General features: G+C 44.9%; 2 protein-coding genes across 6 annotated transcripts; both read left to right on the top strand.

Moving 5' to 3' along the window:
• Positions 1-24,414, top strand: tcf3b (transcription factor 3b). Of its 5 annotated transcripts, none has more exons than XM_076039417.1 (21): positions 1-19; positions 3,588-3,684; positions 5,811-5,883; positions 11,610-11,683; positions 12,401-12,473; positions 12,999-13,039; positions 13,266-13,398; positions 13,959-14,005; positions 17,992-18,091; positions 18,174-18,271; positions 18,452-18,545; positions 18,672-18,730; positions 18,822-18,897; positions 19,112-19,173; positions 19,359-19,556; positions 19,963-20,071; positions 20,266-20,413; positions 20,740-20,796; positions 21,148-21,383; positions 21,499-21,650; positions 21,928-24,414. In XM_076039417.1, exons 2-20 carry the CDS (start codon positions 3,610-3,612, stop codon positions 21,642-21,644), a joined length of 1,899 nt encoding a protein of 632 aa, XP_075895532.1. In that variant the 5' UTR covers positions 1-19; positions 3,588-3,609; the 3' UTR covers positions 21,645-21,650; positions 21,928-24,414. The 5 variants fall into 5 exon arrangements, with proteins under 5 accessions (XP_075895532.1, XP_075895534.1, XP_075895533.1 ...); XM_076039419.1 differs by lacking the exon at positions 1-19 and adding an exon at positions 35-581 and having other exon boundaries at positions 18,177-18,271; XM_076039418.1 differs by lacking the exon at positions 1-19 and adding an exon at positions 36-581 and having other exon boundaries at positions 21,151-21,383.
• A 1,065-nt stretch (positions 24,415-25,479) lies between these two features.
• Positions 25,480-27,741, top strand: LOC142897251 (cytochrome b-c1 complex subunit 10-like). The gene is made up of 3 exons (XM_076039426.1): positions 25,480-25,633; positions 26,490-26,629; positions 27,307-27,741. Exons 1-2 carry the CDS (start codon positions 25,572-25,574, stop codon positions 26,608-26,610), a joined length of 183 nt encoding a protein of 60 aa, XP_075895541.1. The 5' UTR covers positions 25,480-25,571; the 3' UTR covers positions 26,611-26,629; positions 27,307-27,741.
• The last annotated feature ends 66 nt before the right edge of the window (positions 27,742-27,807 follow it).

Below are 27,807 nucleotides of genomic sequence, written 5' to 3'. Positions count from 1 at the left end.
TGCTGCTGTGTAATCGCAGGTAACTTTCTTACGATAGCCCTCCGCCGGACGATCTAGTGCTCGCAGCGTTCCCGCAATTTTTGAGGATTGCAGGCACAGTACCCTAAACCGAGCTCTTCCGTTAGGAATTTCTTATCATTCGGGCTATCGACGGATATTAACTCCATATTTTCCTCTCGGAACAAATACGCAGTTTGTCAAAGGCGTTTGAAATCGGACACCGCTGGCATTGAGGCCCTCACTTTTGTGCGGAGGGATACAGTGTTGCGTCTGACAATGTGGACGGAGGTGGTGAAGATGTCTACGAGAAGAATGAAATCATCTCAGTTGTAACAACAAAAAGGGAGACGCGAGATTAGTTAGTTTAATAGATTTGTTTTCAAACAGACTCGCTACGCGGAAGCAAACACGTGGAGGCGGCGTGAAAAGCGGGCTTTACCGGAACAAAAGGAAGACATCCAACGGCGCCCTAATGCGTTTCATGCACTGAGGTCGAAATTCTCTTGAAGTTTTATGTTTTTCTCCTTGCGAGTCTCCGCTTTTCTCTGCACTGGTGGATATCAAACAGTCGACACGGAGAGGTAAAAAACACACACATTCCCATCTCTCCGTGTTTCTCGCGTTGGGGGTGGGGGGCGCGAACTTGCACGAATTCGACGGGGTTTCGCTGACAGCCTTATTTTGTCGCCTGCGATATTGAAAAGTTTTCGGGGATGTGTGGTTAAAGCGGGGGATGCAAGTTTTTTGTCTGGGTTTGAGGTGGCAAGCCAAGTGTGTGATGGTCTCCGCATCGACCACGGACGACGAGGAAATTACTTCTTTGTTCTTGAGAAAGACTCAATTATCGTCTAATGTTTGTTCCGCCGAGCGAGCCTCGTTTCGGAGGATTTTTTTTTGTTCCCTCAAGGCTACGCTTTTAGCCCCAGCTAGTGCGTTTGGATAGCAAGATTTGGTCGCTAAGCGTTTTTTAGCTAACTTTGTGGGGCCTTCGGGTATTTTCTTTCCAGACGAGCACCAACACAAACTTTCCATAAAACCCCCCCTCCATTTAGTAGCCCTTTAAACATTCCTTTATGGAAGTGTCTGGCCAGCAGCTAGACTTTTATTTTATTGCACATTTGGCAGGAAATTCCTCCTGCTCCCACCCCCACCGTCTCCTCCACTGACCTCCCTCTTAATGCGCGACTTGAACCCGAATATGTTGAAAGAAAGCAGCTCCGCGTTTGTTGCGTGAACTTTTGCTTTGCTTTGCTCGGTGGTCGTCGTCGCTGCTCCGGGAGTTAGCACCGTTGCACTTGTTTCACACTTAAGCCAGGAAGGGGGGGCGGGGGGGACCAGGCTCCGGCTCGTTGTTATGAATATTACGGTCTTTATTTTTACATTCAGCAGGAGGGGGTTGGCGGGGCACAGTTGAGGGTAATCGGTGAATGGCCCCAGTTGTCAGCGGTGGCTCGGCCCCTGGATGTGGCCTAGCGCCGATGATCAAATGAATGTGCAGCCCCGCATCCTGTGGTGCCCGACATGTTTATTGTCATTGTTATAAACTCTGGGCTTCAGGATGCGTATTGTTCACACTGACATGTTGCTCTCGCCATGGCATTTGCATTCGTCTCATTTTGCACGCTGGTTTGAATCAACAGTTGAATGCAGCACGGTGCTGCTTACTGCTGCCGGGTGATATACCACTGTTGTGAACATCTCCTGCATTTACATTTATTTCACTGAAAATTATACCAGAATTTTCCCTTAAGGGAATGGAATTAAAAGGCCAACCCCAGTTATCAGACTACTTCTATTTTATTTATTTATTTAAGTGTAAGGTAGATGGAACTTAATTTACCCAGTTTAATATTTGAGCCTACTGCTCTTGTTGCCTGCTTAAAATTAATGTTAAACGCACAATCGTGCTGTAAACCATCTGTTTAGCTCATTGGTTAGTTTCCCTGGAGGAGCAGTCTCTATTGTGGAGGTTGACCTGCCTCCTCTGCCTTGTGTGGGGTGACAAAGACCCCTTCTCTGCTCCCTTCAAATATTGATCCAGCAGTAGCTGAAGATGCCATTTTGCTACACGAAGTGCTCCTCTGTGTGCGTGCGTGTGTTTGTGTGTTGTGCGACTCCGCTCAGTCATGTTAGGTTGTTTGTGTGCATTTTGAAATACTTTTTTTTTTTTTGGGTGGTGCACGTAGCCAGTTGTTTTTCCCTTCCCCCACAATTGGCTATCTTATCCAAAAGTTTTGGAAAAACTAGTGGCAGCCATGCCGCTGGCCGATTGACATGATGTTTTGTGTACTCCTCTTCTCGTGTCAAGGTTACGTTATTTTGCTCGCCTGAGTTTATTGGACCCAGGCTGCATGTTTCAATCTCTTTACGTGACTGCTTATTTCCGTTCATATGAAAAAAATCATCTGCGACCTTATACAAATGTAGTTTTTGCATTCTCCCGAACGGCTATGCTGTTTTATTTGCTTTTAGACCCTGATTTAAATGGGTTTGTGTTTACCTTGTGTATGCCTTCAGGTACACTTGCACATTTACATGTGCGCGGCGTTTCAAAAACGTTTCATCCCCCCCTCAGTTTCTCTTGATTATTTTTTGTTTTGCCAGTGCTGTATTACAAAAGAGGCTGTAAAAGCACACCACCTGTTGGTGTCCCAGTGCCTCTCTTGCTCCGCTCGCTCCTCTTGCCATTAGTTGTGTGCGAGGCCTGCAGGAGCACCGCTCAGCATCAGAGAGCAGCCTCGGGCTTGCGTTGGAATGCAAAACACAGGGTAAATCCAGCATTCATGCTCCCCGTGTCATTTGACAAGGTTCTTTCTGAGCTGACGTATGGTAATTTGGTAATGATGTGTTTGCATACAGTCATTAGCTCTGCCTTTCACCCCTATTTCCTTGGGCTAACAATAGTCCCAATTATGTCTGCAATTGTAAATGTATTACATTCTCTTTCATGTAGCACTAATCGACACGTGGTTGTGTTATTCGCTTGGGTTGCGTAAAATGAAAGAGACTTTTTTTTTTTTTTCAAACTCCCCACTTCATAGTAATTTGACTAAGGGCAGTCTGCTCATCTTTTCATAGCAGTCTCCTCTCTGCATGGGTGGGGAAGGCGGGGTCTGTCAGAAATTAGCATTTTCTAAGAAGATGGCAATTTAAGATTTGAGTTGTTCAGTTGTACCGACAGTACATTGTCAGTTTATGTTTCAGTGAGGTAATACTTTGAGTTGTGTTTTGGTTGGTAGAGGTGGCATTGACATGTGATTCTCGTCACTTTTCATAATTATGAGTTTTATGACAATTTTATTTTTTCTTTATAAAAAAAACCCCAAACGTTTATATGCTGGAAATGTAAAAAGGTATCAACTTGCAGAGCTATGCTATCAATGATAGCATAGCTCTGCGTTAGTGTTTAAAGGGACATAACTTGTGAGTATGAATACCCTAGTGTAGTTAAATATTTAAGATCGGGACGTTTTAAAAAAAAATCATTATTATTCAATTTCCCCTCTTTTTGTTTGAAACAAGCTCCATGTAAATTTCTTTGCTCGCCAGTGCCATTAAAGTCCTGTATCTGCAAATTTCTCTTGTAGGGTTTATTAGAGACTGAAGGTTATGAACGAACAGCAGCAAAGAATGGCTGCAGTGGGAACTGACAAGGAACTCAGCGACCTCCTGGATTTCAGTGCGGTAAGAGAGTGGGAGAGCAGCCGGGGTGGTTCTGGGTGGCACGGGGGAGACGAGCCGCAGACGGTGTGAGTCTGGTCTCGGTGTGAACAGAAAAGATCTGGGAAACTGAATGTGAGAAGTTTGCAAAAAAAAAAAAAAAAGTTGAGAAGAAAATCTGCCACAGAACCTTTTTAACAGACTGTTCCATTTTAAAAACATGTGCATGCTTTTTTTCTGTTTTGGACACAAAGGACTACAAATGAGTAGGAGAAAGTATAATGTCGCATCACTTTAGAGAGATGGGAATCAAACGGTTTGTTTGTTTGTTTTTTGTCGTTGACTTATGCTCCAAGTCATTGACTTCTAAATAGTTTCAAAGTTCTCAGCCTCCCTTCCAATTTTATTTTCAGTGCCAACTTTAGGTGCTAGGTGCTAAAAGCAGTTCTGCACCCCAAAGGGACTCTTTTCCCACAGGCCGCCATTATTAGGGAAATGCCTGGAAGCGTGTTGACAAGAAACAGACCCACACGGTCCATTCTAAAGTTTTCATCAGTTTCAGCATTTCTCCGCCATTAAAATGTTTATTTTATTTTATTTTTTTAAGTAATGACTGTTAGTGTTTGTAACGTGCACTCCATCTGTGGGCTGCATAACTTAAAAAAAAAAAACACAGTGAAGCTCGGAAATTTTAATTGGCTTCCTTGCTAGACAAGCCATGAATGAATAAAAACATTAATTCATTCTAAAAGCGTTACCACGATTCACAAGTGGATTCCGACTCCAGCTTTTACAGTAAAATCACTGCAGGAATCTGGGGTGGTGGAGGGGGGGGAGTGCATTTCATCCTTGTTGGCCTTGTAAAGGCAACCTGACGGGAAAATTGTTGGAAATTGCTCTCAAAGAACTGGACGGAGCCAAAGCACCTGCATTTATTCCGTCACATCTTTCTGTAGCCTTCTAGGAAGTTCTTTTCCTGCAGACGTTTCAAAGTTCAACCTCCAGACATCATCTGCGAGGGGAATACGGAGGCGTTCTGCCCAGCCTTTTTCTTTACCTGCGTCTCACTTTGTTTTCATCCCTTTGTTGACTTTTACCCCAACGTAAGCTTCCCATAGGCCCCAACTGAGCCTTGTGATGTTTTTCTCCCCCCCGCAAAAAAATGAATTCTATAAATAGCGATCATTTTCTGTGTAGCACTGCATGGTTTATCCCAAACTGTTGTAATGAAAACTACTGTCAGACTCAATGTCCGGTGTGATTTTGTCTGAACAAATCAAAGTTTGTTTGTTTTTTTTTAATTAAATTCATAATATCCTGCTAGATTTGTTGCAAGGGAGCCATTTATATTTCATAAAAGTGTGTCATGAGATAAAACAGGAAGGATCCTAGAAGCATTGTTGCACATGAGTATTGTTGAAGGCTTTCCCATTATGATGCCTTTGCAATTTATTCAGCTGCTCTGTAAATGTATCCCTCTCCTCTGCCACTGCGGCGGCATTTAAGGGGAACCTCACCCCGTGAAAGCAAAACACTGCTTGTTGTGAAGGCGGCCTGCGGGAGGTTCCCGCTTGTATATGAGCCTCGACAGGCCAGATTGATCAGCTGCCAGTTTGCATCGGCAGATGTTCTGCTGAGATACGACATTGATAATTGGACGAGACACTGTAAACAATGAATAAACAAATGTTCTTTTCTTTGTTTATTTGTTGGCTGGACAAAAGAAATGCCTGATAGTTTGGATTCCAAATAAAGTTTAAAAATACAAAAAAAAAAGTGCCTAATGGCAGATGCAACAAACTGAAAAGCTGAGTTGTACCAGTTGTTGAACCGGAGGGTGCTAATAGGTGCACATTGTGTTTGGTAGCTGGCATCAGATCTGTGGCAAAACTCAAATCTTGATTTTTTTTTTTTTTTTCTCCGCTAGTTTTAAAAATGTTCAGATGTTTGTTTTTCCGTAATGGGCCATGTGGTGAATCACTGTCAGAAGCACACGCTTTAGCAGAGCGTAGAGGTCATTTTAGACTGATCTTGGATTAATAACACAACTGACTGACATGCCTGTGTAATGTCATGTGTTGCTAAGAATAGGATGTGTGAAGTGTGCCATTCTTTTCTTTGTTAGTTATGGTGTCCATCTTCTCTTGTAGATGTTCGCGCCTCCAGTAGCCAACGGGAAGAACAGGACGATGACGCTCGCCAGCAGCCAGTTTGGTGGCACAGGTATGTTTGTTTTGTTTTTTTCCCCCTTTGGTTATATTCTTCATGTATTTACTTAATTTTCCAGTTGTTGGCTCTTTTTTGCTTTTGTTCCTCTCGCTGATATGAATCTTGATGTTTTTTTTTGGACTGCTGCGGCTGCCCTAACTCCAGCATAACGAAGACGTCTGCTCTCATAATCGTCTAGAGAAACGTGTTGAACAAATAAAACGTCCCCTTTGAACCTTGTAAATATGACTCACATTGAATGTGAGTGCAACCAGATCCACACCCAAATCTGCTGCGTTACCCCCTGTGGCGCTTTTAGATCTGCGAGTGCCTAATAGCTTCCTCTGTTTTATATTGCGATGGTATTGCAATTGGTATTAAAGGAGTTAAAAAAAAAAAAAGCAAAACGCGTGTGTTCGGAGTTGCATCCATTTGGAGCAGAGTGCAGTGCTCCATGGGTGCACTGCACACTGCTCTCTGCAGGCGGAGTACCTGGAAGTCACATTCCCTCGTCGTGTAGTTTTTTTATGACCGAGCGGCCGTCTGTTGTTGACACACTGAGACACAAAACAAAATGACGTTATGCGGCTTTCATGTGTTTATTACATAACACTCAAATCCATAATTTTCTTTAATTTTTTAAAAACATGTTAAACGACCAACAGCAAAGCACTGTCTTTGTTAAATTTAAGGGACATTCTTCCGGTGGTTGTTGTAGTGGTCAGTTTTATTTAGAATGCCTTGTGCTTTATGACAGCGGCAGAAAAAATGCTCAACTCTTCACACAAGCACACATTTCCTGAAAGAAGTTTGGTTTCCAGTCATACGCTATCCCGACATGATTAGAGTTTTATTTTTGTGCGTATGAGAAGAGAAAATCCAATTTTGTAGATTCAAACTGTTGGTTGCTAGTTTGTCCCCTGAATTCTCAAATCTGGTCAGTCTTTCCAATACCACGGCTCCCTCACTAGAGTAGAATAGCCTTTATTGTCACTGTAGCGGAAAGATGCAATGAAATTGCGTGGCAACTCACTTGTGCAAACAACATGAAATATAAAAACTAAAGATAAAAAAAATAAATAAAAATGCCATATCAGACCCCAGTTAGTGTTGTCCAGACAACACAGTACAAGTGTGTACAGGATTTAAGAAAAATTAAAAGAGGTAGATGTGTGTTATTGAACGGGTGAGGTGTGATCAGTGGTGTGACGCGCTGAGCGAGTGTATAGCAAGAACTCAACAGGGCACTGATGTAAAATCAATGTGTAAAATACAGACTGTGGCCGTGTCTGCAGTCTCTGGCTTCACCTTTTAAAAGAACACTGCACAAGATTTTGTTTTAGAATATTCTGATTATTCTTTTCCTTTTTTCAAGTCTCTCCATAAGCTATTTTAAGTGTAAAGTCCCTCCCCTCCCCAAACACACACACACACACACACACACACACCTGAAGCCTTTGAGTGAGCGTTATTCCCTCTTCCTGAATGTTATTAGTAAGTCGTGTTACTTGCATTCCTCTGTCACCCTGCCAAGCTGGCGTGTGAAATCGAGTCGCACTCCCCCAGCGCTCCCCAGAGTGAGAACTTGGCCACTGAGGAACAAAGGCAGAAAAAGGGGCTTATGGACTTGAAACGACTCCCCCCACCATGAAGTGTAAAACACTCCTCCCCCAACATGGCACAGGGCTCTTACCCCCACTGATCTGCAGGAAATGGCTCGAGTCCGAGACAATGTGCCTCACCCCCGGCTCGCAGCCTCTTAAACTGGCTCAGCATGCAGTGAGTGGCCAGAGTGGAGGAGAGGCCTCGCTGAATAGGGGGAACAGCCAGCGCAAGGCCCGATTCTGTTTGTTTCTATTATAACGGGCAATTACTAAGCGCCGAGGAGTTAATTCTGGCCCCCCCCTGCTCTTGGCCCAAAGTGTGGCCCTCAGTCACTGACACCTATTTTAATGCAATAGTTCAAGCTGTCCCATTCACCGCAGAGTGCAGCCTCTTACGCCCCCGTCACTGAAAAAGCTAACATCTGCAAGCTTTAGCACATCGGGGTTTTTTTTCCCTCCCCCCTCCTCTTCTTCGTTGGTCTGTGCCACGGCCTAACTAGATTATGGAGAACATAAGGAGAGAACTCGTAAAGGCAGTATTTATGAGAGCTGCATTATTGCATTACTTTTTTTTTTCCTGATATATAAAAGCTGTTTGTCAGCTCCGCCGTCCTTTGAACCATAATTCAAGAAGTGGCATATTATTTTATAATCTGATATGGCTACGGGCCAGAATGTTTTTTTTGTTTTTTGCCCCTGCCTTTCTAAAAATGATTGATTAACGAGCGGCGTCCATCTATGACATCAGTTAGGCTGCTTGTATATTGTGGGACCCAGCAGCGCGGGAACAGCGGCGAGCAGCCTGGCGGATCACCAGACCACCTCTATTCATCAACACAAAAGTGCTCAGAGGGGTGCTAATTGCATTAGGCGTCCTTCTCTCTTCCTCAGTCACTGTGTGAGTGTGTGTGTGTGTGCGCTAGGAAAGAGGAGAAGATTGGTCAGAACTAGGGGGATGTTTGAGAGTGTGTGTGTGTGTGTGTGTGTGTGTGTGTGTGTGTGTGTGTGTGTGTGTGTGTGTGTGTGTGTGTGTGTGTGTGTGTGTGTGTGTGTGTGTGTGTGTGTGTGTGTGTGTGTGTGTGTGTGTGTGTGTGTGTGTGTTGGCCGAGCCTCCAGGCAGGCGTCCCCTCCGTCACCTCTGCAGCTGCTGGCAATGTCTTCGACCCCTGTCACGCACGCGAGCACACACACCACAAAGACACTTTCAGCACAAAAAAAACAAACACGCGACACAAGAGCACAAACACACACTGCCGTCCTCTGCGTTTGACTCTTGCACCCTCGGCCGTGTCCCTACATGCGTCGCCATGTATGTAAATGTGGATTAGCGGGTTAAAGTTGAAAAAGCCGAGTCCTCAGAAAGAGGAAATCTCCGAGGAGAGCAGCTTCCTTCTTCAAATAAATTAGATGTTTCCGAGGCGGCGGCGGCAGCCGCGACGAGGCTTTGTGCCGCCGAAAATAAATATTTTGCAGCGCGACTCCGACGGCGAGGCTGTGTTTGCGTTGCCTGCGCCAGAATCACAGGAGGAATATTTAACGTGCCGGCCATGCTAAATTCTGATTGTTGGGACTTGTGTTGGTGTATATCAGCACCAAAGCCCTCTCCAGTTACCCAGAGTGGCGGCGCAAGCGGAGCACAAAATACATGTTGAAGAGTAGACAGACTGTACCGAAATAGGAAACGTTGATAAATTGTCGTGATTTTTAAGCTTTGATCTATGAAAATGTATTTAAACGATGTCGACATTACCTGCCAACTCATTCTAATGAGGTGATTTCTTAGCAGACTTACAAATTGCAAGCACAATAGAAGTTACGTCTCTGTGCCTTGTACTCTATCTGATACCTCAGATAAACCATCATCCAGTGCACGATTCTTCTTCTTCCCCTTCATTTTTTTTTTTTTCGTGGCTCAACATCACCAGGAGAGATGAGCACCGATAGTGTGTGTGGTGTGTGTGTGTGTGTGTCGCCGAGGCTGGCTGAGCGTCAGTGTCACCTCGGCGCCTCTCCACCTTGTTTTAATTGCTTCCGAGTTAATTACTCCGGCAAGTGTGAAACAATGTTGTCAGACTTCTCCTGCACAGCCGCCGCTGCCCCTCCCGTCGCCCCCGCTGCACCCCCGCTGGCCAAATGGAGGCGTCGGGAGGTGGCCGGGGTGTTGCACTCGAAGCGGCTGTGAAGAATATAAAGTTGTTCTCGCGGCTCCTCCTGCAGGCCGCCATCGCTGCCGCTGCCACTGCTGCTATAGTAGGCTAGCTGTAGGTTTTTACACACTTCTTTTTGTTACGCTCCCTTTATGGCGTGAGTATGCGCCAGCTTTCTTTTATGAAACAAAATAAACCAAAACGCTGCTTTTCAAACACGTAATAATCAAACGACACAGGAACCAGGTAATCCAAAATACACACAGTCTCTCTCTGACTCACTCTGACTTGGTTCCACCTGAACCTCCTCACGCAGACTCACGCTGCACTGGCTCAATCCACCTTCAGTCCAAACCCACCTTTCAACCACTGGCGTCTTTCTCTCTGTCTCTCTCTTTCCCTCTCTCTGTCTGTCTCTCTCTTTCTCTCTCTCCCTCCCTTTCCCTTTCCCTCTCCCTCTCCTTTATCGCCTCCTGCTCTTCCATATATGGTAAGGTGTTGCAGGTGGAGGAGTGCCCCCCAGGTAAGGTGGGAGGAGAGACGGGCAACGCATGGACCCACTACACCGGGACCAAAACACTTTTAATTTTTTTTTGTTTTGTTTTGTTTTCCCGCAAATTTTCAGTCGTCCAGAAGGAAGCCGCCTTGCTGTTGATTGTAGCATCAAAGCGGATCTCCACCTCATTAGTGTGGTATTATTCGCTGGCGGAGGCGTCTTCGCACAAAAGCCTGCCGTCTTTATTTAGCGCCGAGCCGCTCGTGTGCCGCGGCCCCCCCCCGCCCGTTGTCCATCGGACACGCCGGCCGCCCCGCCGGCGCACGGCTTTATTAGCGCTGCGGCCCCTCTATCGGGGGCAGGGGGCGGCGTGTCAGCGACAGAGGCGGATCTTCTGGGGGTCCCTTCCCCACCGACCGCTCACCCGCCGATTCTCCACGCCGCCGCCATAGATCACGGCTGTCGCGGCGTGTGTAGGTGCTTGCACCGCTCTGTTAGTCTCATCACTCATCCGGCCCGCGTCAAACCCGGGCGGCCGATCTCGCCCGGACCCCCGCTTTTCTTCCCTCTCTCCCCCAACCCACCCTCCTCCCCCCCGTCCCCTTGCTTTCTCCTTCCGCCGCTCACTCCATCTTCTGCTTTCTCACACGCTATTTTTTTTAATTAGGCGAAAATCAAAGGCAAGAAATATGAATATTCATAAGGCGGGCGCATTAATATGCACAATTATGCAAATCAGCTTGCAATTAAGGCTCGCGTCTCCAGAGAGCCCGGATAGCATTAGTGCGTAAGACGGGGAGAAAGGGATGATGGGGGTATTTTGGAGTTTTCTGCTCCACTGGTCTTTTGGCTGTGTTTTTCCTTTGTGCCCGACATGGCTCCTTCCTCTCTTTACCTAAAACATTGCAGCTCACGTTTCACGCAGTTCCTTTTTTTTTTCTTTTTTCTTTTTTTGTGCCTTTGTTTGAATTTTGAATGTTGCCCCGCTGTCGTCCGTGTCATTTCTCAGAGCGGCTCGAAACGGATGATCTCCTCTCGCGTTGCGTCAGGGTTGCGAATGGTTAATTTTGTGCTATTCAGTGACCGTAATAAACACTAATGGGTACACTGAGCAGCTTTTCCCCAGCCTGAATGTTTTCCCCCCATCCAGCAGTGAAAGACATCTTCAACGTGACGGCAGTGGCGTCTTTGATCAATAGTGAGGCTCTCTGCTGATTGTGTGCCCCCACTGTGCTCGCTTTAAAGCACTGAGCGTATGGACTGGGCCACTGTCGAAGGATTCCTTTATAGAAATCAACAGAGGAACATTTAAAAAAACATTTGAAGTCAAACCCCGGATCATAAATGTGTTCCCCTGGTTTTTATACTGCCGCCTTCAGCCCATCCAGTTCTTTCAAATAATGCTTTTATCTCCTTCTTTAAAACCTGCTCGCTGATTTTTCTCACTCCTAATAATTTTGCACCGTGTCTTTTTCTTTTTCTCTCCCCTCACAGCAATAGATGAGCGCAGCAGCTCTGGGTCTTGGGGCTCCGCGGAACAGAACAGCCCTTCCTTCAGCCAAGGACGGGTGAGTCGCGAGCACGTCGACTTTGACTCCCTAATACCAAACTTAAAATCATGTGCAACTTCACACCAGATGCCTCGATATTGTCGCTCTCTCGGCCTGTTTATTCAGTCGCTCAGCCGCGCATGAGCGCACACACACACGCACACACACACACACACACACACACACACACACACACACACACGAGCGCGCCATTGTGCACACGAAACCGCGCCGCCATCATGACAACAACTTGGTGCTTTTGCATGCCACACGCGCCGTTTGATTTCGAAGAGGTAGTTTTGCTTTCTACCTAATAACCTTGGCTCGGGATCCGGCGTTGGCAGGCTCTGTGCAAGCCCAGAACCTCTGTGGAAGCCCACCGGTAATTGCATCTTCACATCCGCCGTAACTATCTTGGCACACGGCTCTGTATAAATACAAGGAACAGGGGGGTGAAATACATGCAGCAGGCTTTGATTACCACAAGTTGATAATTAAAAAAAATAAATAAAAAAAAGTCTGTTTGAATCCCCAGAGCTAATGCAGATTTGTTTGGCATCGATCCTGCGGGGGGGCAGAGGGAGGGTAACGGCTCAGCCATACTGATGGCGCTCCTAAGATGGCGATGGTCTGTCTGTGGGTGGGTCGGTGGTTTTCTTTACACTTGCTGAGGAGCTGAATAAGTAAATTGTGTTGCTGTTCTTTCTTTCTGTGTGTGTGTCACTGTTCCCACAGGGCTACGCTGAAGGATCGCACTACAATGAGCATGAAGGCTTGTCTTCCCCCTTCATCAGTTCAGGGGTCGCAGGTATGATCCGTCGATGGCCTTTCCACCCAAACCATTAACCTGCAACTATTCCTCAAACTAGCGTCTAAACTGAACTCTCAGTTCAGTTTAGACCTTATTTTTAAAAAAACAACACAAAACAAAACCCCAAAACAACAGGCCTGTTGATAAGTGGAGTGTTTTGCATACTCTACGGCCAATTGTTTTTTCCGCACAGCGAAACGTGCCTACATGCATGCGTGTGCGTGTGTACGTGCGCATGCTCATTGGTGGAGTGTTGGGGCTGTTTGGGCAGTGAAGCAGAAACCTCCCCCTTGGGTTTTGTCTGGCAGGCGGCTACATGCAGCTGAGCGTACTGAAAAAAAAAAAGAGAAAGGAGGAGGGCATCTCTGGACTTTTTGTACTGTGGAAAAAAAATATCCTACCTTTTATTAGTTTTAACACACACACACACACACACACACACACACACCACACGGGTGCCTCTTGATGCGTCCGTACATCCCATCCTCTCAGTCCCAGCTGACTTGTAACCGTCTTTTCCAGGTAAAAACGAGAGGCCGCCGTACCCCCCCTTTGGAAGCCAGGTACGTGGCCTTTATCTCCCCGCGAGCTTTTTATTTGTCAGGGCCGAAATAATAATCTGTTGCTGACGTGCAAGCGGCGCAGGTTTTTCCACTTGTCTTTTCGTATCGACTTTTGAATCAAGACTCCCCCCCCCCCCCCTTTATCTAAGAGTTGTTGGATGCTGTGTGTACTCCCATGCCCCCTGTAAATTTTATTACCCTCTTTCTTTATCTTTTCTCTCCCTAGCCTGGTTTTCTTCCCAGTGACATCGCGTTGCCCAGTCCAGATGCCATGTCCCCCTCTGGCCTGAAATCTGGCTCCCAGTTCTACCCGACGTACCCAAACAACCCCAGGAGAAGGCCGCCTGATGGAGGCATAGGTGAGCTGCCTTGACAAGGCCTGACCTGTGCTCTCTCTTATTTTCTTTTTTTCGATAGCATCACAGTCAATACAATCAATTTGTAAAAAAAAAAAAATCCAAACAGTACATAAGGAAGAAACTATAAAGACCATATTTGTTAAGTATTTATAAAATTAATTCAATACTTGCAGAAGTAAAAAAAAAACAAAAAAAAAAAACCTTCTAGCCATTGTTCACATTGACAAAGCTCTTCACAAAAAAACCATCACGATGTCTTGGCCTTTTGTCTTACGTCTAGGATTTGAAATAAAAAATATTGTAACTTTTTACAGAACAGCTGCTCTGCGTCATTCATTTATGTAACCGACTGACAAATTGTGTTACACTAGAGCTGCACTGTGCTCCGTGTTGTTCTGCAAGATACTGAAATACACGAAGAAGTAGCACCTGAACGGACACAACGTCGGAACGTGTGTCCTTGCAAATGTTTTATCTTAAAAAAAAAAAAAGAAAATGGTAAAAGTTTGTGTTTGTGACGACTTGCTCTGTTCTTTGTGTCTCCACCTGCCTGCTTGCAGACACCCAGCCAAAGAAGATTCGGAAACCTCCCGGCCTGCCGTCCTCGGTAAGAGCTTATTTCTGCTCGCCTTCACAGCTTACAGCTAGAGTCTCTCTCTCTCTCTCTCTCTCTCTCTCTCTCTGGCTCTCTCTCTCTCTCCCCCTGCCTCGTGTGTGCACATACACACAGATACACTGAGATACACAGCTATCCCCACTCCGCTCCAGCGGTTCTGTGACGGACGGGGGTAAAGACCCTCAGCTCTGTCAGCCTCTCGCTGAGATGACAGTCGGGGCAACTCAGGGGGGGCCCCAATAAGCATCATGACTGTAGTCGTCTGTACAGTAAACTCAAGGGGATTCGAGTGGCGTTCAAGGTCTGGTTGTCATGGGGCGAATTCACAGGATTGGGAGGTTTTTGTCTTTGTGGAGTGAGGTAGCGTCGCTTCCCCGAGTGAATCACGCGTGTTGCCGACGGCAGGAGGCTGTTGGTGCACTTCAATCTTGACGTGAGCAGAGTTGCCCCAGTTGCCCTTTTGCACAATCAGAAGTGACAGTAAATCTACTTCCTTTAAGCCAGGAGCACATTAGCTTGGTAGCAGGTTCTAATGCTGTTATTCCACCGATAAAGGAAGGTGTGAAATGCCCATCGTTCTGCACTGTCATTTCCCACCACACCAGTTTGTTTATTGAAATGAAAGGGTTTTTATTAAAAAGTGATATACATAAATATCTTTTTTTTTTGACTGCTGCTTGTTGAGCTAAAGAGGCAGATTGTTAGCCTGGCATCAAGAGTCCTGCGGAGACGACTGCTGCTCATGTCCTAACAGCATTAGGTCTAATGTTGTGCTTTGAGTCACTGAAGCAAGTGTGGCATCTTGTCAATGGGCCCAGAATTCCCAGCAGCTGATGCAGCTGATGTTTGTGGTTGATGAAAACCACACATAGCTATAACCACTAGTCACCCTTTCATGTATGAATAGATGTATATACAGAAGTAACCTCAGTGTTTGTTCATTGTAGCTGTAGGGGGACGGGCATAGATTGTTTCAGTCTTGACAAGACCATGTTGCTGTTGTACATGTTTTTGACCAAGTGGAGTGTGTAGGATTACATGTAGTGTCATCCTGCAGTTCTCACACGTCATTAAATAATGAATACAGATAGATTAAATAGGAATGGTGAGGGAAATATTAAAGACCAGGTATTGAACAGCATTTATCAACACGTTTTTCTGCAAAACGTCCAAAGCACCTTGATTTGTTCTGGAGTCGGATAGCGGAATTCTTTAGTCAACTTCCTGTACGGAGAAAGTTTTTTGCTTTAGAAAATTTGGCACATGTGCTCTGCTGATCTTTTTTTGGGGCCCCGGCGCACGGATGAAGTGAATTTGAGAGATTTGAACGGCTCACTTGGCCCACATCGGAGCCACGGATGCATAATCTGGAAGGAGATGAAGTCGAGCATTAACCGCGTTGTGTGCGCTTCTCGCCGAGGATAAGGTTGCACAAAGTGCGAGCGCTGTAGTCTCGCCGCATTAATTACCAACGCTCGAGACGGCAGCGTGAGCGGCGGCGGCGCGGGCGCAGATCAGAGCTGGAGCCGCTGCACCGGACCTGGTGCTTGGCTGAGAGCGAGGCGTCTGAGTGCGAGGCGTCTGAGGTCTCCGCCGCTGCCCTGCACCTGCGGCGTTGCGGCTTCTCCTTTGCGTCGAGGTTGAGGCGCGACGTGTCAGCGAGCGTTGCCACAGTGACAAACCTCAGAGCCGCTGGCCGAACACGCCGTCTGAGGGGGGGGGTGGGGGGAGGGGGGGCCTTTGAAAGGCTCAACCTCAGTCATTTCCTGCTGCACGAACGATGGCCGCGCGGGTTTCAACGCAGCTGATGAGACGTGCGTGTGCGCGCCTGTGTGTCTGTGCGTGCAAGCAGCCGCGCATGTGTGTCTGTGTGAGAACCCCCTCCCCCACTCCGCCCAGCCCTCCGCCTACGCCCTCCGCCTCGCCACATGATGGCCTGGGTGGGCCTCCCCCTGTGAGTGACCCAGTTGTGAGGCACGGTGCTTGCAAGGCCTCTTAGCCCCGTGTCTGAGCCCAGATTAATGACTGCCGATGATGATCCTGTGGACTTCCCTCCCTCCCTCTGTCTCTCTCTCTCTCTCTCTCTCTCCCCCCCCCCTCCCCTTCCTGCATCTCCTCACCAACCCTTCAACAGAGTCGCCTTTTTCTCCTTTATCTGCTGCGCTCCGACTGCAATCGCACTGCTGATAAATCAGAAATTTGACAACTACTAGTTGCTGTGCTCCTCGGCCCGGCCTCACTGTCTAAACCACAGCTTTAGTCCCAAATACTGCCCACTGTCCTCCTCCCACAAGACTCAAACAAACTAGAGGGTGGGGGTGGGGGTGGGGGGGTCTCTTCCTGTGGCCCGGTGTAGTTTTAGGTTAGCTTGTTGTTAATCTTCAGTCAACCCGTGTTGTTTTTTTTTGTTTTGTTTTTGTTTTTCCCCCCCTCACCCAACGTAGGGACGTTTTTAAACGGTCATAACCTGAATTGCATTAAACCCCTATTAGTTGAGGATTTTACACTAGAAATCCCCTTTTCTTCCCGGGAATACAATTATCCGCCCGCGCCGCTCATTGTGCGCCGGGTTCCCATGTAGAGCAGCAGGATTCGCGCCACATTGTTCCGCCGTGAAAGAAGAACTCAAAAGCCCATTGTTAAATGAAGCCATCTCCATCATGTTTTCCCCTGAATTAACCGTGATCATTTTAAATCCCCCGTTTCCTTCACACTCCCCTGGCCATATCAAGCTTTGTTTAAGTCATTTAGATTACCTTCTCCCGCACCCACCCACCCCGGCCCCCCTTATCTCTCTGCCCATTTCATAAATCATCAGGGCCTTCATTTTTTACCCCCCCACTCCACCACCATCCTCTCCCTTGCCCCCTCGCCATCCCCTACCCGCTGCAGTCTCTCTCTCTTTCTCTCTCTTTCCGTCCCACTCTTTCTCTTCCTCCCTCTCTCCCCCTCGCTGGATCCCAGCCCCCATCCCTCTCCCTCTCCCTCTCTCCTCGCTCCCTCTCCTCAGCCCAGCTGCCTGTGGAGTTGGATGTGGTCCAGGAACAGGCAGATGGCTCTGTAATTAGAAGTGCATCTCTCCATTCCCTTTCCACTTCTCCCTGTTAAATCAAATTACAGAAAAAAATCCCTTCTCTGGATTAGCATTCTTTGCAGCATAGTCTCGATCCTCTTTTCCGTCTCTTCCTCTGGAGTGCGCAGCGGACGGAAGAGACGGAAAAGACGAGTGGCTGCCGATGGGTTTCCTTTCAAAAAAAAAAAAAAAAAAAAGGGAGGGGGCGACGGCGGCTTCTAAGGGACTTGTCATGTCCCATTTTTATTCTCCGGCTATAGAGTGTGGCGATGATTCACCTAAGATAGCCCTGCAACCATTTTGTAAACAAAACCTAGAAGGAATGTGCGAGCGTCGTCCCGACGATGTGGGATAGTCGTCGGATAAACACATCCTGTGTTTATCCCATGAAGAGGAGACGTTGCTAGTTTTGGGGGGTGTTTGGAGTGCTCATTGGCCGTCGTATGCGTGGGTGTGTGTGTGTGCGTGTTGGCTCTCTGAATGCACGGTATGTTTTCGAGAGGATCCCCGAGTGTGCGGCAGGGGAGGGGCTCTGATGTCACAGGGGTCCTTGGAGCGGAGGGGAAGTGCTCGCTGTGCTCTGGGATTGGAGCCGTCGCTGTGCCCAGCATGGCATGGCCGCTGTTCCCCCCCCCACCCCTCCCCCTCCACAGGCAAGGTGGAGGAGGTGGAGGAGGAGGAGGAGGCAGCAGCGCTGCCTTGTCAGACAGCAGACTCCCTCCTGCCATCTAGTGGCCTCGCAGGGATAGTGCGATCCAACTGTTTTCAATACGGAAAAGCAAAGGGATTGTTGCAATTCCAAGTTTTCTCTCTATCTGTATTCCCATTAAAAATGTGCTTGCTGAAGTTCGTTGGACGGACGAGCGTCGGGTTTCACTTTCTCCACATTTGCATGTCTGCGTAGGTGTACGCCTCCACATCTGGTGACGAGTATGCCAGAGACAATGGAGGATACCCCGGCGCGAAGCCAGGAGCCGTCTACCCCGCCTCCTTCTATATGCAAGGTACGCTTCAACACCACGTCAAGTCAAGTGACTTTGACTCCAGGCTTTTCCCTGACCTCTAATGTGCCTCCGCTTTTCTCAGAAGACCCCTGGTCGTCTGGATACTCAGCCATGCTGGGTAACTCACCCCACATCGGACAGCCAGGCTCCTTCTCTGCAATCAACCCCCAGGACAGGATGGTGGGTGGAAGCCAATATAAAATCTTAGAATATAAGAGGAGCTTAGCTTATTGTTTAAACTAAAAATACAATTATTGCAGCAAATCTAATAAAATATATTTTATTATTTTCGTCACTCCTCTCTATGTATTTGCTCTTTTTTCCTCCTGGAAGCGTCAATCTCTGCCTCTGTCCACACAGAATTATCCCCTGCACGGCAACGAAGTCAACGGCTTCCATTCGGCCCCGACCACATACAGCCACACACCGGCCATCAATGGGGAAAGCATCATGGGTGAGAAAGCCAATGAATTGATCCATCCGTGTTCTGTAGATAGAAATGGCTGCCGTCGTTGTCGCACCTCTTCCAAGAGAGGGTGAGTGACTGTCATGTGACTCGTCGTTGACTCTGTCTCTGCAGCCAATAGAGCCACCACAGCCGGCAGTTCAGGAGATGAAATCGGAAAAGCCCTGGCTTCTGTAAGTATTTAAGGAGCTTGCTGTTCACTCTAAGTCTTCAATACATTATGTGTGCACTAGAAATATAGATTGTTGTCATCATCTTTTGCAGATTTACCCATCGGACCACAACAGTAATAACTTCAATTCGGCTCCATCCACTCCTGGATCTCCTCAGGCCATTGCAGGTAGAAATAGTTCACCTTTAGCAAGAGATCAGACATTGAAGTGTTGTGTTTTTTTGTTTAGGGTTTACAATATATTATAAATGTATGGTTGGAACTGTTAGCGTGATTACCTGCCCTGCTGTGGTTGCTCCATAAAAGCAACCACAGCTCCATCTGCTGTCAAGTCAAGAAAACCATTGCATGCTTAATGTATTTTTAACTGTTCTTTCCGTAGGAGCTCAATCTCAGTGGCAAAGACCAACCACACCCAACTATGAGGGGCAATCACACACGCTGGTATGTTTAATATAAATCTGTAATAACTTGAACATTATTGCTATATGGACTCATCCTGTGTTTAAATGCTTCCATATTCTTCAATCAGTTTTGCTGAAACCAATTGTTACAGCTTGACTCAAGTCTTTTTCTTTTCTTTTTTTTTTATTTATTTTTTTCAAATGTATCCATTTTTGTTCCCGCAGCAGAGTAAAATTGAAGACCGTCTGGAGGAGGCCATCCATGTTCTGCGCAGCCACGCTGTCGGCCAGGGTCCCGGGCTAGAGGGCGCCCACTCAGACATGCACAGCTTGCTGTCCTCAGTGCACAACGGCGGCCTCGGTGGCCTCTCTCCAGCTTTCCCCAACGCCAGCCTGGCGCTCAGCAACAGACACCCTGCCATGGTGAGTCAACGCTTTCACCCCTTATCTGATTGTTTTTTTTATCATTTATTATTATTATTATTATTATTATTAATGCATAGACGTATCTTGAAGTAAAACTTGTAGACGCTTCTGAAAATTCACATTTTAAAGTGGAGATGTATGCAATAATTTTCTCTGCTTTTTTTCATTGGTTAAACTTAACTGTGAGGGTTAATATAGGGATCAAAACAGACAACCGCAGTTTCATTACACTTGTATCCTTCATAGCATCACTTGTTCCTCAGTGTATAATTCTTTGCCTGTTGGAACAGAAAACTTTTATTTTGTTTACTGATGAATACATTGTCTAAAGCACAATACTGTGTTGCATATGGAAGTAGCGGTATGTCTTTCCTTTTAACGTTAACCCAATATTTCTTTCCAGGGAGGGAAACACGAGGAGCCCACAGGCCTTCCACCAAGCAGCACTCTACTGCACGGTCATCACGCATCCGGACCCACACCATCCGTCGGCCAACCAGAGGGCTTTACCAGTAAGTCTGAGCAAATATTTGGTTCATAACAGCACAAGTCTATAAGTCTTTAGAAATATCTTATCTTATCTAGAAATATAGTCTTTGTGTCACAACTGTTTGCCCAACGTACACACCAGCGCAGGTATAAAATCTTTTCCCCACCATGAGCTGTCGCAAAGGGAAAATTCTCACATTTCTGGGTTTGCTTGCAGGTCTCCCTGGTGGTTTAGCCCGCTCCACACACTCCTCCAGCAGCTCAGACATCAAAAGAGAGGATAAGGAGGATGACGACAACTCCTCTGTTGCAGACAAGTCAGAGGATGAAAAGAAGGACAGCAAGGCAGCGCGGATTCGATCAAGGTAAGTCACTCCCGTCTCTGTCTCTGGGCTGAACAAATTAATGGACTAAAGAGAAAATACTTTTTTTTTTTTTTTTAAATAAATGTTCTTACTTAAAGAAATAAAGCCTTGACAGCATGTTGACTTTACAATTCTGGAACCAAATATGCAAAGTATGACATTTATAGGGGAGCGCGAGTAAAGCACATATACATTTGGAAAGTAACTGGTGCAAGGCTTCACATGTCGTCTGTTCTGTGTGTCCGCTAGTCTGCTAGTCTTCTTTTGTTTTCTTCCTTTTTTCCAAAGTGTTAAAATCCCGCCTTTGCTTCATCTCACGTTTTCAGAAAGGAGGCGTTGGCCCTCCAGATGTTCTCTGCCCTCTCAGACCAGAAAGATGATGAGTAAGTTTCTCCAATGAGGGATCAATTTCTTGTGCTTTGTGGCCTCTTGCAAAAACATCACTCAAAGCGCATCTGACCTTGCGACAACCGCGCAGCACCCAGCATGCGCATCTTTGATTCGTACAAATGCTTTGCGCTACTGTTATTGCATTTTCACCAAAATAAAAAGAGAGCACATTTGGATGAGCAACCGTGATGTGGGTACGTAGAGGTGCAACTTCTCTGAATGGGTTCATCCTCAGCCCTGTTTTATTCCAAACCACCTCAGCTGTGGATGAATAACATCCACACTGTGAAAGCTTCAAACAAAGGAGCCAATAGAATTAACCTTTTCTTCTTCCTTTTCGTAAGCAGTCCAGAGGAAGATGACGAGGACCTCCCCCCCGAGGTCAAGCTGGAGCGTGAGCGCGAGCGCCGAGTGGCCAACAACGCCCGCGAGCGTCTCAGAGTACGGGACATCAACGAGGCGTTCAAGGAGCTCGGGAGAATGTGCCAGCTGCACCTCAGCCACGACAAACCTCAGACCAAACTTCTCATCCTGCACCAGGCCGTCAATGTCATCCTCAATTTAGAACAACAAGTCCGAGGTCAGTTCGCCGGCAGAGTGGAAGGAAGCCGCACACCGCATGGCTCGTTTTCCATAGTTTACTAAACCCCCCCCCCCCCCCCCCCATTGCTGTTTGTTGTCGTCTCTTCTCCCAGAACGCAACCTCAACCCCAAGGCAGCATGTTTAAAACGCCGCGAGGAAGAGAAGGTGTCCGGAGTGGTGGGTGAAGCACCCATGCAGCTCTCAGGAGGCCATCCTAGTATGGGAGGAGATGGCCACAATCCAGTTAGCCACATGTAACACCAGGTGAGTTCAGGCTTCCGCTGTACAAGTGTTTCGTGAGCCGTTACTTGTCGGTTATCACCGGCGGGATTGTTTATAGTCAAGTTGAACTTCGGCGACTGTCTGCATTATTACAGGCTCATAGCTATTTATTGTTTATTTTCTTCCAAATGTAGTTCATAGAAAAACCAAAGGACTAAAAACCATAACAGCCAGATGTCGACCGAACCAGGATTTTTGAAGACGCTGCTCTAGCCGAGGCTGTACAACAATTTTCTTTTTTTGTGGTTCTCTTTTCCAGATGTGGTGGTGTTTCCTTGGCTGTCAGAGGATGTGGCCTTAACAGATTTCTTCCACCCATTATTCTCAATGTGTGCGTGTGTGTGCGCAAGCGTGCGTGCGTAAATGTGGACATGTCTATGTATTGTCCGTTCAAGTTTCAAAAATGCACATTCACACTCTCATACACACACACATGCATACTGCCAAAACTGACACAGTCTGTTTGTCGCACTCCCAACCATGACTACAAGCTCAAATGTGAAGAACTTTTTTTTTCTTTTCTTTTTTTCCTTTTGTTTTTGGTGTTGCTTTGTTTTATACATGTACATTTTATCTCCTTTTTTTCTTGGTTTTCACAAGATGATGGAACACCACAGAACTTTATGTCCTGCCACAAATTGGGACTTCACACACTGCCAAGAGGTACTCTTGTGGGGAAAAAAAAGGAGACCTAAACAAACACAAATTGAATCTGAGATTTGTGCCTAATTGTTTCATGATGTTTTCTATTTGACATTTAAGCAAATTGCTTTACATGCGAGGAACATTTATTGTGAGGGATTGCTTATGTGTATGAGCAATTATTTTTTAATGTATGTCATTCCCAGCGTGATGGTACAGTCTTACATATGTTATGTAACCAAGCCTGTAGTTAAAGTTGAATTGTCTAAATTCTGTCGCCGAGCCCATATTTGAAGGTGAATTGCCCAAATTTCAATGAGCTACTTTCCCTTTTGTAATCAAATGTCCAAGGGAAGGCAGTGGAAAGGTAATAAGGGAAAGGTCAAAGTGTTTGATGGTCCAAAAGCAGCTAAAAAAAGACGGGATGTCTGATCCAGAAGTCTTTGAAACCTTGTTTCCTTCCACGGGGTATTTGGAGACTCGGAATATAAAGAATAGAAGACTTCTTCCCCAAAGTTTATAAGTCTTGTAGAGGTTGACGTTGTTGACCCCAAAACCATTTTTCCGTTTCGTTGACCACAAAATACAGAGTCAACTCAATAATCCCTCAAGACCCATGATTTTTTTTTTTTTTAAACATTTTATTACTATTTTTTTGGACTGCTTTATGAGCTAAAGCATGCATGGAAAAGACAAAGCACAGTTGTATAGGTGTAGGCTGGAAGTTGGTTGTCAACCTGCGCAACCTTGGTCTTGTATTAAAGCCATTTGAGACACTAGCTAAGTGATCAGCAGCACTTGGTGCTCTTACTTGAAATGGTTTACTGACAATGCCAGCAGGCTTAAAACAAAAAAAAGGCTGATGTTTTCCTTCTGAATTGGTGTTTGTTTTGTTTTTCATGCAGGGATCTTACCAGTTAGCAGACTAAACTTGTGTAACAGAGACCTTTTCCTAAACAAGCATTCCCACAGAAATACAGTCATCTTCCCCCCGAGGAAGTGTGTTGTCACTTTTCTACCTGACAGAACTGTGGCGTGTAAATTCACTTCATGCATTACTCTGTTTCATTTTTTCAAAATTAAATATATATAAAAAATATATATTTTTTGTTAGCCTATACATTGTAGATTTTTTACATAAATGGCAATATTAGTTTGAAGTCTAGAGTGTATTGTAGATGAGTTGAATAAGGGGATATTTGACATTTAAATAAAATTCTTCAAAAATAAAAAAAATCAAGACTAAACCGGGGGCAGTGGGGGGGAAGGAGTCGACGGATGAAAAAAATGTTAAATGCGTTTAGCATATTCTTTATTCCAGTTTTAGTAGTGAGGCTTACTAGCTATCCAGACCTTCCCCCCTCAACCCCCAGACTTTTTTGGTGGCATGTGGATAGCGCTTGTGCCACAGTTCTGATTACGTGTTCCTGCTCCGACGGTAAGGAACAACGGAAAACTGGGAAGGGATTTTTATTTTTTGTCTTGGACCGTAATTATGCAACTGGTTTTTGAATGTAGCTACGACACAAATGTCTACCAACTTCTAGTTTTCATTTCACCCTTTCTATTAATATCTGTCAGCAACCAAGTGGCTCTCTGTTTGCGGCCTACTTTTGTAGTAGCCTGCATGTTTATATGCGAGGCAGACGTCTGTATTTGGTTGTAAGGTGATGGGTAAAACGGAGAACAAAAACAGTGTTATTGTGATGTTATTCCCATGTCATATCATATGATGAATGGTTTCTGCAAACACGTAATCATGGGGAGGGTAGAGCATTTTGTGTGTTAAAATTTCTACGGAAAGAGATGAAGAAAAAGACCTATACAAATCAACAGTGTGGCCTTTTCATTCTCAAGACTTACGATGACATGATGGGAGAGTGATACCTTATCAGTGCCTGAACTTGTATTTTCATTTTTGAGACAGTTTTATTTTGTGAACCATATCATTTCATTTATCTTGGAGATTAAAGAGGTACTTGTTCATTCCCCCACACCTCCTTCTCCCAATGTTTTTGTTGTTTCAATTTCAGGAAGAGGTTTAATCGGTATAAAGAGATTTTTCTTTCAGTGTACCTAGTTAAATAAATAAATGTTACCTAGATCCTAAGTTTTTATTTCTTTATTTCCATCTCTTCAACTTGGGTTGCATATGTCCAAACTGCTGTGTTGATTTCATGGGACTGGGTTCTGGCATACCTTCCTTTGTGCTCCATTTCATGGAATCGCTGACATTTAAAGATGAACTGTCATAGTCATTGGCACCGTAACACGATACAATGTTTTAATCTACAGCGTTTATGCTCCATAAATTCTACTATTGGAATATCTTCATACTTTGTTTAGTCTCTACATAGCAGAGTGCACTATATTTGCTGCAGGGAATCACATATTCTTTCATATTCTCTGGAATATGAAAAACCTTGTTTTAAGATTTAATATTAGCCAAAAAAAAAAAAGTTTTAAATTTTTATTGTGAATTAATACAATAACTAAAACCTGATGTCATTCAGCATTGTTGTAATGTACCATCTGCCTTCAAGCCGTTATTAGTTATTTTAGGGTGTGGATGTGTTGACAATTTATTAACATGACCACAAACGGAAGGAAATAACTTGTTTCAGTCAATTTTAAAATTTTACCAACTGAATTTTTGTTGCTGGGACTGATTTTATTTTGGTATAAAAGACCATAAATAAAATCACTTGTTTTCAGTAATTCCCAGGTAAGCACAGTACTAATTAGTCCACCTCACTCTGGAGGGCTGAGAATGACCTGACAATGTGTCATTGTCACGGTAGATTTGACCTTTACATTGTTTTGGCATTTGCATATTGTATACGTTAAAAGGGAAAATAAAGGTGTACTTTGTTATAAAGGGTACATTGTGGTGCGGAAAATCGATTTTATTCATATTTGTAATTTGATGGCAAGAACATGCTGAAAACATGATTTAAAAAAAAGTAGAGTTTTCGACATTGAGTTTTTAAATGAGTATCTTTTTACAACCGCGTTTCCTGTTGTAGTTGCGGCTGGATGGTGGCAGAACACAGCACGGTACAAAAGAGAAAAAAAACGGAAACAAATTTAACTGTCTTGTTAAATTTGAAGCCGTGGCCTGAAACGACCCTGGGCCCTTGCGCGCAGCTCATTCGTTTTTATGAACAGGCGAATGACGAGGCAGCCCGGCCTGAGGTCCTTCACAGCCGCCACCGAGAAAACGTTCAACTCCACTCAGTAAACCTCCGCAGCAAGGTCAGGATGGTCCAAAAGATTCTGAACAAAGTCGTCGGTGCCAAGTATATCACCATTTTAAGGGCGTGGTAAGTCAGTTCATTAACAAAGCTTTGCTGCAATTGTAGGAATACGTTTAGAAAGTCTGCTGTCACGTTCCAAACGAAGCGACGAACGCCTGTGTCCTTCTGTGTGACCCGCTTGTGTTACTAGCTAACATTAGCTTAGCACCTCTGTTGTTGCCTAAAATTTTAGACTAACAACGCTCGTTGGCCAGTCTTACTTTCTAAATAGAAATACATAATGAACATTCAGGAATAAACTCATTAAAGTCATTTAAATTGACAGGTTTTATTTCGTTCTGTTACTTTATAAACCAGTCTCAATGAGGACATCTCTAGCCAAACTTCTAGACTAATGATCTCTATAACTTTAATGAAACAAACAATAAGAACATGTTCAGGTCATAAAATGTTTAAGGAGTCATTCACCTTTTCTCTCCTCATAATTGGATATAATAAGGTTAATCCCCACCTCCTAGGCCACTGATTCCAAGGATATGCAGTGTTCTACTCATGCTACTCATAACATAGTCATATCAACAAAATGGTCATTAACAACGCGTGTACTTGCTTCCCGAGTACTTGTTTCTAGAATTGGCATTCACGTCTTTTAAAATTGAAGCCCTTTTCCTTAAAAATGTGTCTCCGGTGTAGATTGATTCTTCATTTGATATGTGAATGATTTTAGAGTGTAAAGAACTGAAGGAAGCCAAACTAGCTTGATAAACTTGCATATCAGTCAAGATTCGTGTTGCTAGCTGTTAATTCTATTATTGATTATTTTTAATTTGACCTAGATACGCGTTCAAGTACATATCTGTTTTTGCATGAAAGCTGTTAGTGACTTATTATTATTTTCTTTCTTTCTTTCTTTTTCAAATAGGGTGCCAAACATGGTTGCCTGGGGAACAGTTGGCGGCGTGGCACTTGTCCACTTCACAGACTGGCGATTATTTCTGGACTATGTCCCATACATTAAACAGAAATTTGTCAAGGACGAGTGAAATCCCTTACAACCACAATGTGAGTGTTGTGCTGCTAACCAACCGTAGACCTGTGTGATTTAGTTCAGTTGACTATTTATGAGCTTTAGCTCCACCCAGGTACTGTGATAAAATACTGACAGGTGCAGTCCTGGACTGCTGCTCCAATGTAATGGGACACTAACAACACACTGAGGTCAAACAAGGTTCTGTGAGAGCGGGAAAAAAAGAGAATTGTAAAGTTAAGGACAAGACAGGAATGCGATTGCATGATGCAAAGTTTCAGCAGCAGGGCTTCCATTGTCCTGTTATTGGTCAACAAATCATTGAAATGGCTTCTAATTCAAGTTGAAGCTGACTTGCTTGTATCGGGTAGTGTCTGTCCGATATTGAGATTCTTGTGCTCATTCTTGTCTGAAGCTTGACAAAAGAGTATTTTTCCTTTTTTGATAAGCAAGCCGTTTTCCAGCAAGTATATTATGAACTGATTCACAGTACAGTGATTTAAGTTATGTTAATGTAAAATAGGAATGTGATCATTAGTTAACTATTTTAAATATCTTTGCACATTGACTCTTAGTAATAATTATTAATGTGACGTTCCAACGACAACCAAGAGCACTTCTTAACTTTGTGTCTCCAACCCCCTCATGAAGTTTCACATTGTCACTATTTAGATGTATTGACAATAAATGATCAATGTCTTTCTGCTTTCAGGACCAGAAAAACAAAATGGAATGGGCACGTGGGTTGATTTCCAAATGGATGCAAGCTTGGAGGTGGATGTACTTGGTTTGAACATCCACACTGAGCCTTGTAGTAGTTTGGATCATGGATGTACTGTACAAATGCTGTTTGCTGACTTTTATTTAGCAAGAATAAATATTTAATTTACCTTGAATGTGTCAATTTATTCCACAAGATGTCATCTGTTGAATTAATGTTTCAAACTGCATGGTGAGCAGTTTATGAGGGAAAATAAAAAAAATCTATTTTGTCCTCAAGTGATTTTAATGCAAATGTGTGCGGAATAAATTGATCAAAACATGTAAGTGTGTGTGTTGTGTTTGATCACTGTAAATTTGATGCTTGTGAACATGACAGCCTGGACTGCACTCCGAATTATTTTCTTAAATAAAGATTAAGCCATTATTAAGTCTCGATATCTGTTTCTTTAAAACTGCATATTTCCCCCCTTTGCGCACGATCGCGCGCTGG

The sequence above is a fragment of the Nelusetta ayraudi genome, unplaced genomic scaffold (genome assembly GCF_046127955.1).
Source record: "Nelusetta ayraudi isolate G7.1 ecotype Tasmania unplaced genomic scaffold, CSIRO-AGI_Nayr_v1 ptg000059l, whole genome shotgun sequence".
In the NCBI taxonomy this organism is placed as follows: Eukaryota; Metazoa; Chordata; class Actinopteri; order Tetraodontiformes; family Monacanthidae; genus Nelusetta; species Nelusetta ayraudi.
This window is presented reverse-complemented; position numbering and strand designations above follow the sequence as displayed.

Excerpts from the sequence above, each read along its gene's own strand:
- tcf3b (XM_076039417.1), top strand. The coding sequence starts at position 3,610 with ATGAACGAACAGCAGCAAAGAATGGCTGCAGTGGGAACTGACAAGGAA. Across the intron at positions 3,685-5,810 it reads ACCTCCTGGATTTCAGTGCG|ATGTTCGCGCCTCCAGTAGC; the intron begins GTAAGAGAGTGG and ends CTTCTCTTGTAG. Across the intron at positions 20,072-20,265 it reads CCAACCAGAGGGCTTTACCA|GTCTCCCTGGTGGTTTAGCC; the intron begins GTAAGTCTGAGC and ends GTTTGCTTGCAG.
- LOC142897251 (XM_076039426.1), top strand. The coding sequence starts at position 25,572 with ATGGTCCAAAAGATTCTGAACAAAGTCGTCGGTGCCAAGTATATCACC. Across the intron at positions 25,634-26,489 it reads ATCACCATTTTAAGGGCGTG|GGTGCCAAACATGGTTGCCT; the intron begins GTAAGTCAGTTC and ends TTTTTCAAATAG.